This window comes from Balaenoptera musculus, chromosome 5 (assembly GCF_009873245.2).
Source record: "Balaenoptera musculus isolate JJ_BM4_2016_0621 chromosome 5, mBalMus1.pri.v3, whole genome shotgun sequence".
NCBI classification, from domain to species: domain Eukaryota; kingdom Metazoa; phylum Chordata; class Mammalia; order Artiodactyla; family Balaenopteridae; genus Balaenoptera; species Balaenoptera musculus.
The window spans coordinates 32,542,577-32,557,913 of NC_045789.1; the positions used below are offsets into that span (position 1 = coordinate 32,542,577).

At 32.1% G+C, this 15,337-nt stretch overlaps 1 protein-coding gene across 4 annotated transcripts in view; it reads right to left on the reverse strand.

Annotated features, from left to right (window-relative positions):
- Window positions 1–15,337, reverse strand: part of LRBA (LPS responsive beige-like anchor protein) — a 745,100-nt gene that overhangs the window by 524,484 nt on the left and 205,279 nt on the right. For all 4 annotated transcript variants that reach the window (XM_036852028.1, XM_036852030.1, XM_036852029.1 and 1 more), the window contains exons 32-34: window positions 15,011–15,089; window positions 12,905–13,038; window positions 5,859–5,920 (exon numbers count right to left, since the gene is read on the reverse strand). In XM_036852028.1, the coding sequence (XP_036707923.1) occupies window positions 5,859–5,920; window positions 12,905–13,038; window positions 15,011–15,089 (275 nt within the window). The remainder of the gene's footprint in view (window positions 1–5,858; window positions 5,921–12,904; window positions 13,039–15,010; window positions 15,090–15,337) is intronic.

A 15,337-nucleotide genomic window follows, 5' to 3' on the forward strand; every position in this document is an offset into this window, starting at 1 on the left:
CAGGCATACTAAGGAGGACTCAGGGCAAATAAACTGACACAAAGCTCTGTATAAGAGATAGCATTTGAACTGAGCCTGACAGACAGTGAAAACAAAAACTTAGAAGTGTTTTTTTAGAAGTATAGTTTATGGCCTCACAATACTGCTGCATAAAAGCTGCATACCATAAGATTTCCTTATAGGTAAAAAAAAAATGCATAAGGAAGTTAAGAAGACATTTATATTTCCAATGAGCAATTTAAACTCAAAATTCTTATTTTGTGATTAGCAAAAGGTAACCCTATGTTTTACTGACTCAATTATTTCTTTTTAAAAACCACACAATTTTCTTAATATTAGAGAGTGAGTTTTAGTTTAAAAGGTTGACGTGTACCCTATATACAGCACACTCTGAGGAGCTAAGCACCACAGTTAAATGAAGTAAATCTCCATTTATATTAAGTTCTACAATAAGTAAAACACATGCACAGTAACAGAAATCAAATCAGTAGCAACTTGAGGTGATACGGGTAGGGATTGATTACAGAAGCACAGGGAACTTTCCGGATTGAAATGGGTGCTACATGGTTGTGTATATGTCTAAATGCATTGAACTGTACCCTTAAGATATTGTATATAGGGCTTCCCTGGTGGTGCAGTGGTTGAGAATCTGCCTGCTGATGCAGGGGACACAGGTTCGAGCCCTGGTCTGGGAAGATCCCACATGCCGCGGAGCAACTAGGCCCGTGAGCCACAATTACTGAGCCTGCGCGTCTGGAGCCTGTGCTCCGCAACAAGAGAGGCCGCGGTAGTGAGAGGCCCGCGCACTGCGATGAAGAGTGGCCCCCACTTGCCGCAACTAGAGAAAGCCCTCGCACAGAAACGAAGACCCAACACAGCCATAAATAAATAAATAAATAAAATTTTTTTAAAAAAGATACGTATATATACTGTTGTATATAATGTTGTAAAATATTACATATATATTGTATACTAATTATGCTTCAATAACTTTGATTTTTTAAAAAGAAGTAAATCTGATTAAGCCAAAAGAAAATGAAAAAAGTAAGACTCTTATTTATAAATGAACATGTCTACAATATTTGGCAATGACAAAATAGCTGACAATAAAAATGAACAATTAATACACACTTAATAACACACAAAAGAATGAGGATGTTTCATAATAAAAAGGACCAAAAGGTAAAAGCCCAAAATACAGTGTTTATGATCAATGTTACCATTCATTTATTAATTGTACAATTATATAAATATTTGGTTGAATAGTAATTATGCTGAATGTTGGAGATACAATAGAAAACAAAACACTGTGCTTACCTTTAAGAAACTTAAAGTCTAACGGGAAAGAAAAAAAAATAATAGACAATTTAAATGAAGAATGAAATTACTATAAGGTGGATCAGTGAGTGCTTAGGATGTATACCTCACCTAGGCTTAGAGTTGCGGGGAAGAGAGGAGTCAAAGAAAGCTTTCCAGAGGAGATTGCAATTTAGCTGGGAGTTGAATTATTTATTTATTCCATAAATATTCACTGAGCAGCCATCAGATGCCAGGGACTGTGCTGGGTACTAGGCACACTTCACAGTTTACCTAGTATACTAGGTATATGAAACAGAAATAGTTGTAACCTTCATAGAACCTAGAGTAGAGAGAGGGAGACTGGCAATACAAAAGTAGCAAACTAGCACAGGCATAGTTAAAATTTGTGACATGATGAGTGCTAAGATGAAGACACGCAAAAAAGATACCAACTATAGATATGATCTGAGAAGAGGATAATTAAGCTGAGTTCGGAGTGATGAGAAGAAGCCAACAATTAGACTCACCAAATTTGAAGGAGGGAAATTATAGGGAAAGAAAAAGCCTACGCCAAGACACAAAATTATGATGGCACATTTGGGTAACTTTAAATAGTTCACATAGCTTGAGAACAGTTACAAAAACAAAGGGATAAGAAATGAGGTCAAAACAGTAAGAGAGGCCTAATAATGAAAGATGCCTTTGTGCCATGGTATAGAGCTGGTTTGCTTTCCCCCACCTGTCTCGGGTTTTTGTTTTTGTTTTTAATTATCTACTTTACCCAAAATACTCATCACAACTATAAAAGGAAAAGCTCATGAAATAAAAAGCCAAGAGCAATAACATTAATGTCACATATTTAGAAGGAATAAACTCAAAAGGGAGAAGAAAACAGGAATTAGAAAAAAGAAATTAGAGGAGAGTGATGGAAAAGAGGAACACTTTACTATGAAGATTCAGGAAAAAATTCAAATGGCAATAATTCAAACATGAAACAGACATTAAAGAATCATATGAATGGTGATAACTGGTTCTTATTATGAACATTATAGTTTTAAAACTAATAATTCAGAGATATAGAAAGAAATGACCAAACCTTTTCTTATTACCTTCATGCAAAGGAAATATTTCCCAAAATAGCAACAATCTACATATTTTGATGAAAAATGTATTAAAGAAAAATCAGACTAACACTATTTTTAAATTAACTTTTACTGCTAATTAATTACTCACACAGGATGCCAGGTCAGACTACATGGTGCTTCTAGTTTTTCTATATACTCTATGCATTTCTGATAAATGGGAAAAGAATAGATGACCTGGCAGAAGGCTCAGACAATAATATGTGATTTACAGGACATGAATGCAGCTACCATAAGATTTATCTGACAGCCCTCTCTGATAGTGGACTGTTGAGTATCCGATGGAATGATTTCTAGTCTAGAAAGTCTACTACTGAGTAGCCATACACATTATTTATTTATTAGATGTTTTGGGTTGAAACCATTTTTAAATGACGCACTTCACAATGCACAGTCATAAATTTAGCTTTAAACCCAAGAAGGGAGGTAGTGTTATTGGAATGTATGTCAGACTGAATTAGGATGAGCAACACAACACTTTTATAAAGTGGCCTTGAATACAATGTCAATTCCTTCAAAAATGATATTAATGTCAAATGAGCAGGATACAAACACTTTACACAATGCTGGAGTAATATTACTTGAAATATTTATTTAACATTTTCTTTAAATTCATATGGATTTCTACAAGGTTTATACACATACATAACAAATATTGGGCAAAAATAAGTTACATGCTTCTGAAAAACTGAATCTGAAATATAATTAAGAAGTTGTTCGATTATTTTCTGTGCATCAGAGAATATACAGTTTCCTGAAGAGTGTATACAGTCTTATTTTAAAGAAGTAAAGAAGACTTAAATCAGGTTTTGGAGCTTAAATAGCTCTTGAATTATTTTCAGTATAGGAATAAACATAACTTAATAAACCATAAGTATATATATATAACTTTACTCAAAAATAATATGCTAAATATTTTAAGAAAGATTTTCAACTCTAAATAATAACATTTTGTCTTAAAATTTAAATGGGATAAAATATGAAATGGTATCTAATCAACCTATTAATGAATGAGTGGATATTGAAAAATATAATCCTAGCTGAAGCTTTAACAAAATATATAGTGATCTACTTGGTCTTAATGACAGCAAACCAAATGTGATCATTTCCTCATTTCTTAAATTCAGGCTCTAAACTCTCTTCTGTAATAAAATACGGCAGATTTAAACACTTTGTTAAGAAGAATACAAAAAAAATAAGTTTTGAATGGATTCAAGAAAAATAATCAGAACATGGCTGATTGTCATGAAATTAACATCAACTAATTTGTAAAGTTTTAAATCAAATTTGCAGATGTTAAGTTCATAAGCATATCCCATTATTTATGTGATTAAAAAGGAGTTTTTGACCTGATCTTTTGATCTTTGGCACTCAATCCACTACATCTCTTCTTTAAAAAATTGATTAAAATTTTAGCAAGATGCTAGCCTTTTACTTCCCACCCTATCTCAGACTAAAACAAATTATCAGTCAAACTCAAGCCATAGCCACCCAATATCTGCAAAATGTCGACTTCAAATTCAATTTCATCTCTCTTAAGCTTTCACGTAGAAAAAGACAGTTCAGTTTTTAACAAAATAAATCACTTTTGTGATTGCCAATCTGACCTCTTTGAATTAGGAAAATTCAAAGTGAAAAATGTAATTATCACCCCAGAACAATCTGTATACATCTGGAGCTAATTCTGGCTTCATTTTTCACGTCATTTTTTGCACTGTGCTACATCTTATAGAGATGCCGTGGAACTTTTGGAGAACCCATAAAAAATGTTAAGAACTCCAGATAAACCAATAATGTGTTTTATTTAAACAAAACTTTGAGATGATCTGACTTTTGCAACTTACTCTAAGTGATCTTCATATTCCCATTTGATTGGAATAGTATTAAACAGCACTGTGACGTACATGACAAATAGGTATCTTAAAACATGTCATTCTTTATCTTTTCAGCTTCTAACATTCCACTGTGTAATATACTATATTTAAAACAGCTTTCATGTATCAAGAATACATTAAACTCTTCTAACCTAGAAAGTGAAACTTCATTATCAAACTTCACTTATGAAACAATTATATCACTATAAACAATAAGTTCATACTGCTGTGAGTATACATATAAAACTGTAAGCAAATGCTTCTTAAAGTAAGGGTAATTTCACGTGAGTGTAAGAATGGTATATGGCAATTTCCATTCAAGAAATAAACAACCAATTATTTCAAATCAGATTACTAAATGGGAAATTTTATCCAGTCAGTTTTTAAAGGAATGGGAGTTTTCTAAAGTAGATAATTAACTTAAAAACATGACTCTCACTAAATCTAAGAATAATAAGCCCACTACAAACATAACTACTCTTCACAAGTTCATTATAAAAATCCATTAGATGTAATCTCTAGAAGTAATTGTTCTTACTGCATTTTATTGACAATGCATAGTATTGATTTTTCACACCTTCTATGATTCTTTAATTTGTATTCATGAAATGTCCATCAGCACAGTCTAAATAAATTTGGCAATATAGGCACTAAAATGAATAAATCAATGAAAAGAAACATTAATTTTGCATTATCCTTATTCGTCAGGCAAGTAAACCAGGAGAGTTTTAAATGAAGGTCAAAGGTTTTGAAATGGGTCAGAACCCTTGACCTCTAGACCAATACTCTTCCTATTAAAAAAGGCTATTTTAAAGTTTTAAGTAGGGGAATTTACTACCAGCAAGATATCATTTTTAAAAGACTACAAAAAAAAACTCTCAATAAAAACATTCATCTGTTTAACTGCTAAAGAGAAAAGAAAATATCACAGGATACATGATTTTTACATAAGTTTTAAAAAAAAATCATTAAAGTTTACCACATGGGGTATAAGGTTTCTGAACAATGAAAGTAATCTCGCTTTTAGGAATTTATTCACTACATCTTATTATGATGGCTGCCATATTTTTGTTGATGTTTTCCCAAATCTACTAGGTATGTCAAAAATAATTAGCAATGACAAGAATTCAAAATTATTTATCACTCATTTTATAACCTCTGCACAAAAGGGAAGTAAACCCATTATTCCCATGGGAGTCAGAGTGGCACTCCACGAGGTATAGAAATAAATCTGTTTCTGTAACCTTAATATGCAAGGCAAAGAAATTTAGCCATCTCAAGACCATTTGATCTGGACATTTTTAAATGTGGCTCGAAAAACCTCTATTTCTCATTCATCTATCCTATTTCTCTCAGCACTCACTTCGAAATAAACTGTTAGCAACAAACACAAGAAGTAACCCTTTTGCAATACAAATAAATTATTTTAAAACTGCAAACACAAAATTATTGTAGCAAAAATTTCTAATCAATTTTAACTTTCTTGCAAAATGAATTCACTTGAGAATTTACTTTTAATTCAACGTTTATTCTTGTCACTCACCTGAGAACACAGTAGCATAACCAATTCCACAACTGAACTACTAGACTTCATGCAAACCAGACCTATATCAAAGAGAATTTTTTTTTAAATTACAAAGTAAAAAACAAGGGATTTATTTCTTATACAACTTTGTCCAAATTGGTTTTAAAATAAAATTTAACTTCTTGCTAAGAACCAAACCTATACATATTTGATCATATGTGTAAACAAAACATTCTGTAATTACTTTAAACTTGGCATCAAAACCACCACAATTTTTTGTAGCCAATTTCATTTCAGCTTTCAAATTACTAAAACATTTATTACAACTTCATATATAATGACATTTCACAATACTCATAGAAATGTGCACAACATATGCCATATTGACCAATATCACCTAAATTTTGTTTTGGAGAGAGTTGATTGTTATACATGCAGAGAAGGGAAATGGCTCCCTGACCTTTGCTTTCTCCACCACACTCTCTTCCTTCAACCCTCTAGTTATCAATCAAGTTTCCATTTTGTTTCATGGCAGCAGACATCCCAAACACTCTTATTAGTACCTTGACCTGTGACCTCACTCTAAACCTTAACAGAAGTGCAAGCCGTTGTCTGTTATATATTCTTGATTTTTTATAAATAAATGCATTTATATTTTCTCTTTTATGTTTCATTTGGGTTCACCAAAAATATCTCAGGAAGGAAGTTTTATATAGATAATAACTATCTGAAGAATTCTTTAGTTTTGATTAACAGTAAGATATAAAGTAACTACTTTAAAGAACATTCAAAGAACATTTTATAACCAGTATCTTAAAAAAGCAATGCCAATAATTAAAAGCACTAAATTACTAAATTACACTAGTAATAATTAGAAAAATTAAAAATTTTTATTCTATATTTTTCTAAGCAAACGTAAGCCTAAGTTCAAAGTAAACTAAGTATAACAACTAAAATAATTCCTCATGGCCCTCACACACCCCACAGAATTACCTAATTTCTTTCTCCACATTAAAGTTCTTGTGGGCATCCTATCCCATCCTATTCCCTTTCTTTAATCTTCTTGCTCTGTAGTTCTTTCTCTTTCCCTCTTTTAGTCATGATGCCTCATACCTGCTGACGGCACATGTTGGCATTCTGTAGCCTTACAAATAGTATTCAAGTTAAACAGGTTGTTCACCCCCTTCACTTGTTAGAAAAGTCAGAACCATTTTTCTCCATGTCTGAAAAAATGTGTAACATAGAAATGATGGTAACAGTGTCAGCACTGGCACGAAAATTAGCTACAGAACATCTACATGTTGCATTAAGCAAACAGGCCATTAACTAGACTAAATTGTTGTTTCTATAGAGCTAAGATGACCATACCTCCTCAGGCTAATGCCAAGGCTGAAAGGAAGGGCACAGCAATACTCCATCTCCTATTGCTGGTGTAGCCTTTGTTGGTCTGAAAACCTGTCACTTTTCATAAAATGTTACCTAACTACAGGAAGTTCCATATATTTCAACTTCAAAAGCCACTACTTGCAGCAAGTAAATTCGGGTCTTTCTACAACTAGGACATTATTCCTTACTGCTTGATTCTAGAGGAACCAGAATTCCTACCACCTTTCCTTTTCTGGCAAAGCATTTGGGCCCTGATCTGGCTCAGCCTTTTATATCCACTCAGATAATGAACAATAATGATTAAAAGGGCCTTGGGCCGTCCAAAGTTAGAAAGATTTCTAGATGTTCCTTTGTCTCTGTACAGCATATTGTAGGATAGTTCAATACTCGTACTTTCAAAAAATTACTTATTTCAGTCATTTCTCAGTAATAAAGATTAGAAAACCAGAGGAAGGTTGATACAACCACTGATCAGTGGGTTGAGTGTTCAAGGACAGTAAGATGTCAAATAACATTTTATAGTTTGATTAGAACAATTCATGTGTTTTTTGGAGTGAGGTTTTATAGATCTGTAAAGCATGGGTAGGGGGCGAAGGTGGATTTTAAATGAGAAAGGGCTTCAGAAGACAAAAAAAGAGCTTATATTAGACCTCTAATACTAAGCTTCCTGCCTAAAGGGCATCAATACTGCAAACAAAAATATATAACCTTGGGAATAAATAAACAGGAAATAATCCCAATAAGGGACTTGATATCAGATTACACAACTTAATCACATCTCTCTATGACCTAAATTGTTTTGTGACACTGGTTGCATGGATGAAAAAGCAAGAAATGACTTAAAAATCAGTAAATCTGTCTTCAGATCTACATTCAGACTCTAAGGATTACCCAAAGGAAGGCCTTAAAACAACACTTGGAGTGAAGTTGTAAGTTGTTACAGAAGCATCAATTTTCATTTTACACAGACAAATCCTATTATTGTCCCACTTAGCAGAAAGTGAACAAGGTACTGTAGGCTCAGAGATCTGACTAGCCTCATAATCTGACCCTTGGGTTCAGTTTTCTTGGTTTTACCTTTGATTGATTTTTCAACAATATGGAATTTTAGTCTCCTCAAAATAGACAAACTGAAAATGCCAAAGCCAAGAGGTTTATACTCTTCTGATGTTTCACAACCAAAGACCACTTCAATTTCTCCACCAGAGACTATTTATCCCACCTCTATTACCACTGTTTTTCCATACTATTAAACTCAGAAGTATTAAATGGCTTACCAGATATTAAGCTATCAACATCTGAACGCACTGAGATACCTAAACTCTCAAGTGTACCATGAAAAATGGTCATGACCATTTACTGTCTGGAACACAAGAACCCTGTTTTTTGCTTTATTTATTTATCTTAAGTCACCTTAAATAATTTACAAAAAGATAAAGCGATGGTGTAAACATTATTATAAGTTTCAGTAAGAATTTAAGCATAATAAACTCAAAATTATTTTCCCTGTTTTCCAGGTTTTGAAAGTATTTGTCTATAATTTGGATATAATTAACTGCTCCTCATGAATCTATAAACATGATATTCATCTTAAAAATACTGATTCTAAATTTCAAATAAAATTCTAATAGGTGCAACTTTATCATTAATTCTGGTCCTTCTTCTTGAACTAGCATCATCAAATGCAATACTTTGAAAAGTTGGATTATTCAAAATTTTGTTGTAGAGAGAACAGCCATTTTCTTTCCTCTCGAATTCCAAAATATTTTCTTCTTTAGATTATAAACACCATTTAGAATGATTAATCAACTGAATTTTTTCATTTCTATATGAACTTTTCCTTCCAATTGTCTTCGTGCATATACCTGCTTTAGTATCTATTCACTTAGAACTGCACCAAGTAAATTGTGGTGCACAGTCATCATGAACCATGGATGAACACTGTCACTCGCCTTCTTAGCAAAATGAGATGTTCCAAGTTCTTGTCACAAAACATTGTATAAATTTTGTAGAATGAAGTCCTTCCTCCTATTGAATGACATGATGCTGAGAAAACCAATTTCCTTTTTGTCCACAGAAATATGCTGTGCATTAATGAAGTCCTGATTTGATAAAAATTATGAGTACTACTCCCTGTCTCTTCAAATTCACCCACAGTTGGTCTAGTAATTATAAAATGTCTTCCCCTGTCAATTTTTTTCACCTCACCATTATGGGCAGAAAATAAAAAATTCTGAATTCTTAACTATATTCAGTGAAAGCTAAAAATAAGACCACAAAGATGGTATCCACAGACTTCTTTTATACCAATATTTCTCAACCTTTTTTGAGGAGCCTAAGGAACATTTCAGACCATTTTTTCTTAACTGTGCCATGAAATTTTAATGCTAAAGATAAACTGTACAGATGTACTATTGTCCATCAGAAGGTCAAAAACCACTGTAATGTCTAAGATACTTTTGCCCTCCCCAAATACCAGTTTTTGATCCCCCTGAGAAAACAAATTTGTATCTTCTTAAAATACAATGCAATACTTTAGCCAACACAGTAAGAAAACTGAGGGTGATCCAAGAGTGATGATTTGTTTTCCTAGTGCACCATGATTCTAGGGGCAATTCCAGTATTCTTGTTTTCTTATTATTTTAGTCCTTAGTATAGCTAGAAATAACTGATGAGTAATGATAATTAGCAAAATGTTTTAAGATATAGGAAAATTAAGATCACAAAGACCTCAAAATGAACCTTAGATTTATAAAAAGTGTCCAATGAAATCACTTAAGGTAATTGTCAGATAAAACAAACTTTTTAAAAAAGTAATCGTCTCTTTGTTTTTGGAAGACTTCTTTTAAAAAATAAAAGTAATAAAACATCAATTCTTACAACGGGTTATAACTACTTGAAAAAGGGGGTTAATATCACTAAAATTGAGCCAATCAGAAAATAGGTGACTTTAGGCATGATGTAACATGAAGTATTACATCTAATTAAACTTTTAAATTAAACTTCAAGCCATCAGAAAATACACAGAATAGAGAAACTGTTAAATAACATCACCAAGAATAGCCACAGAGTGCCAGAATGTATAACATTCTACAGAACCACCAACCATATTTCTTCAATAAGTCAATAACATGAAAACAGAGGAAGAATAGGGGGAAACTATTTGACATTAACATGGACTTAAGAGACATATCAAATGCAATAAAATTGACTTTGGATCTTAATTGGAAGAAAATCAATATAAAAAAATCTTTTAAATAAAGATGAATATGGGCTGAGTATTACAGAATTATTATTAATATTATTAGGTATAATAGCAATTATGATTATGTAAGAAAACATCTTTTTTATATGAATTATGAATTATTTAGGGGTGAAACAACATGATGTCTGGGATTGAAACACTAAAGCAAAACAAAGGGAGGTGGATATAACAATTATGGCAAAACGAAGATGGTCTGGGTAGTTGCCAAAAATAAGTTCATGGATATTACAATTCCTAGTTTGTAAATATTTTAAATGTTCTTTAAAAATTATTAATAAAAATCACTTTTAAAATTTAAAAGTAATAAATTTTCAAGTACCTGGTCACACAGCTAGTGACTGACAAGGGCTGAGGTATCCTGCCTTTTAGTACAATGCTTTTTGAACAGAACTATGCTGCAATCACCTCCCCTCAAAACTTTCCTGTTTTACAATGCATAAAACCACCACCCAAAGGATTCCTCACAACTTAAAATATATAAGCTATATAAAACTCTTAGATTTGTTTGCTATTTTTATGAACACAGACCAATGAGGAGTCACTGCTCGAGTTTATAGATGAGCAATAGTGCATCATCCTCTTTTTTATCATTTTATCAGAATTTACCAATAAGAAATTGATTCTAAATTAAATTTTGTTCCAGGATCTAGAATTGGCAAGTTTAATACTTCTGAGTATCTAAGGTGATCCTATTTTGCTGGGTCTATTATAAAATTAAAAGATCAACTACGTAGCAAAAATGTCTTGCTACACTGAAAGGCTATAATTAATACATTCACTTTGCTGTTACAAAATGAAATATTGTTAATAAGTTGTCACACCACTTTAAAAGAATAAATGTTTGATATGTGAAACATAAATTAGGGTGAAGTCCTTCAATGTATCAATTCACTTCCTTTCAAATTTTATTACTTCATTAGGTCAAATAGTCCTTGGCTAAACAATTATATCCTTCAGCAGATGAAATAAATTTCCACTGCAAACTCAGTTCAGTATTTCTAAAACCTGAACTTTTTTTCAAATAAATTCAATGCTATTCTTTGACTATACGGAAATGATATCAATCATCACCAACTCCATATAAATTTACAGCAGGGATGATAATGAAATTATTATTTTAGTTAATGATTATTACTCTTACAGATACATATTTTAAGAGTCAAATAAAGTGCTGATATCCCATAGTTAACACTCAGCTACAGATATCTTGAACATTAACCTATTTATAACTTTGATTACCATTATATCCTTATTCCTATAAAAAGAGGGGCTTTTTTCACGAGTTTTAAGAAATTCCTTAGGAGATCATCTAGCGACTGATAACCAACAAAAAGTCGTGATAACTAAAGCTGTAAGTTGATATTTAAAGATACTTGCATACAGATAATTATGCTTTCCCATGATTTTTCAGCTTTAGGAGAATATGTGTCTTATCCTTAAACCATCAAATATGGATACAGACAAGCCAGACTTAGCAAACGTCTAGTCCAAACACTTTTGAATGAAAAAAATCAATTTGACATTATCATTGATGAAAATCCTCTAGCTTCTCCTTAAAAAAATTCTAGCTATGGGAATGAAGATTTGTATTTTGAAGTCAGTCTGTTAAGCTCTAAATAGAACTAATCATTTGAAAAGTTGATCTCTATTGAACTGATTCCTGCTGTCTGAGGAAATTCAGGGTAAGTCTACTTTCACTTGATTGAGTTAACGTCTTTAATATTAGAAGACACTTACTATTTGACAAGTGCTTCATGTAAAAAAAAAAGTCCCAATACCCCTCCATGCATTCCATAAATAGCATGGTTTCCAATCCATGCAGCAACTTACTTATTATGCATGTTATCTAGTTTGACACAATCTCAAAGTACCCTACCTCGAAAAGATCCAGTAATCTATGTATGATATAAGCAAGATAGAGTAAAATACTACTGGTTTTTCTACTTATTTGTAAAAGAGAATTCCACTAACGGAGACAACTAATGCATTCCTCATTTTCCTAATATGTAGCAATACACTATTGTTTATATAGATCTTAAATTCAAGTAAAATCTCAGGTAAATACCCCACTTATTACTATAACACCAGTCTCTCCACTTCTCAATTCCCATAGTTAATTTTAATGTATTAAAACATATCTTAGTTCTTTCATTCAATACTTTTTTTTATTGTTCCCCAAAACACACAGTAATAAATCTAATGCACACGAATCTCATGCAAATCACTGATAAAAAACCTTGAACAGATTAGAATAGCAGCCATGCCATATTCTTTAAAAGATATGTACAGACTCTTTGAGAAGCCTTGTCAAAGGTTGAAAACAAACAATAAAACTCCATGCATCTCTTATTATTCATTTCAGTTTTCAACCCTGTAACTTAAATATATATATGAAGAAAGAAAAATCACTTACTTGTCCCTTCTATAAGCAGTTCTTGTCCATGGCTACCCAAAAGGGTCCGAGAAAGAAAAGGTGCAAAATCTACAAATATCTCTCGTAGAAGAGGAGCTGCCTTTTCCAAAGCATGTTCGAGCCTCTCTGTAATACTAATAGAAAGATGTTAAGTTACCTGTACTATTCATTAGTATTTATCAGTTTTCTAGTTTTTAAAATGAGTTTTCATAGAACTGTAAAGTTATGTGAAAATTTTAAAATTACCTAAAGATTCACTATTGCTATGCACACCATTCCTTCTGCCTGGAATATCCTTTTTTATTCTGTTGTATATTGCCAGCCCTAGCCCTCACAAACAACCTGGTTAACAACCACTCCAAACATCAGCTCTTACTGGAAGGCTTAACTGGCCAGTAGAGAGCACTTGATTTTAGCCCCATTACAACCTAAACAAACTATCAATCTTTTAACAAATTTTCTATTGACCATTAAACCATGAGCACCTTCAGATCAAGAACTATGCCTTCACTTCTAAGTTCTCAGCTGCAGCATATATTACAAACTCAATGTTTATAAACTGAAAGAATCAGTCTACATTCTTTTTCACTAACATCTATCTCTATAAACAGTTTCTTTCTAATGCTATCTGAACAACTTCTCACTTGCAAATAGTATAATGGCACATTTATAATGATCTCAATTTATTCAATATATCTCTTTGTGACTATATGTACATATATTCTTATATATATGTATACACACATAAACCCATACATATATACACACACAGTTGTCCCTTGGTTTTCACAGTGGAATGGTTCCAAGACTCCTTACAGATACCAAAATCTGTGGATGCTCAGGTCCCTTATGTAAAAGGGCATAGTATTTGCAAATAACCTATATTTTAAATCATATCTAAATTACCTATAATATCTAATACAATGTAAATACAATGTAAATGCTATATAAATAGTTGCCAATGTCAAACTATCGTGTGTGGAATGGATGGACGACAAGGTCCTACAAACTGTAATGGAAAAGAATATATATATATATGTATGGCTGGGTCAATTTGCTGTACAGCAGAAATTAACACAACATTGTAAGTCAACTATACTTCAATAAAATTTTTTTAAAAATTAAAAAAAAAGAAAACTACAAAAAAAAGAAACATCAAAAAAATAGTTGCCAGCGTGAGACAAATTTTTGCTTTGTGGAACTTTTTGGAAATTTTGTTTTAATACTTTCAATCTGTGGTTGGTTGGATCCATATCCAGCTGTATACATATATATATATTTAATGAGTTAAAAAAAAAAAACAAGCCCTCTGCATTTCAGGAAATTCAGTTTCTAACTTATGAACCAAACATATATATAAACAGCCACTACTTATTTACTACTCCTACAAAGAGTACTTTCTATTCATACAACCAACAACAGATGCTACTGAAACTATCAACTGGTAAGCTGCTGGAAATCTCTGTGCTCAATGACCATCTCTTCCCAGGTGCTATCCATAAAACTATTTCTCTCTACTTATCTCATGGATCCTCTTATCCCTGGATGATATCACAACTACAAGCCTACACTTGTAGCACCCAAGTACGTTTATTTTTAAAGTTTTATGCATTTTCCAATTGTAATAAGGCAGATCAAGAACTCTAGCCACAAAGGCCCTAGTAGTGGAATATATTCACAGCCTTCCAAATTAGAATTTGAAACTCATATACCCAATTAAACAAGATAATTAACAGTAAAAATCTATCTATAATTCGGTATCAATATAAACTTCTTATTTCAGCATTTCTAGGGAAGATGAACAATGAATTCCAAATGTTCAATCTACAGTCATATGAAACATAAGCCATAAGCTACTAACTACCTGTGAAATTAAATATTTGTTATGCATTCCACATTTATTAATCACAAAAAGCTACTTCTCGGGAATCTTTTACATCTCATAATATTTAAGAAGGAACTTCTAAAATACTCCCAGGCCTCTAAACATCATGCATGTTTTTTAAAAAAGAAACACAGTAAATTTTTCTAAAAATTGTAGCTAGACATTTTTAAGAGTCATCAAAAGGAATAAATCACAAATATCCAAGTTAGTAGCTTGAATACCTCATATTCGAAACTTGGCCTTGTAGAACTGAACCAACTGTTGGAACTGCAGGTAATTTTGCATTAGATGATCTACCACCTATAAAGGAAAATAACCATTTAGGGGATATTCTGTTTTTAGATATAAGAATTCAAAAAAAAAAGATATCTTGATAGCAAGTCACCAAAAAACATACTATACTGCATTTTTAAATGCCTATTAACTTGGATAACATTAAAATCTACCAATTAACAAGGTTTTTCTTGAATCATTTAATATATAAATCTCAGTTACCAGTTCAATTATCACACCAAGCAGTCCTTCCACCCATCAGCTGAAAACGTAAT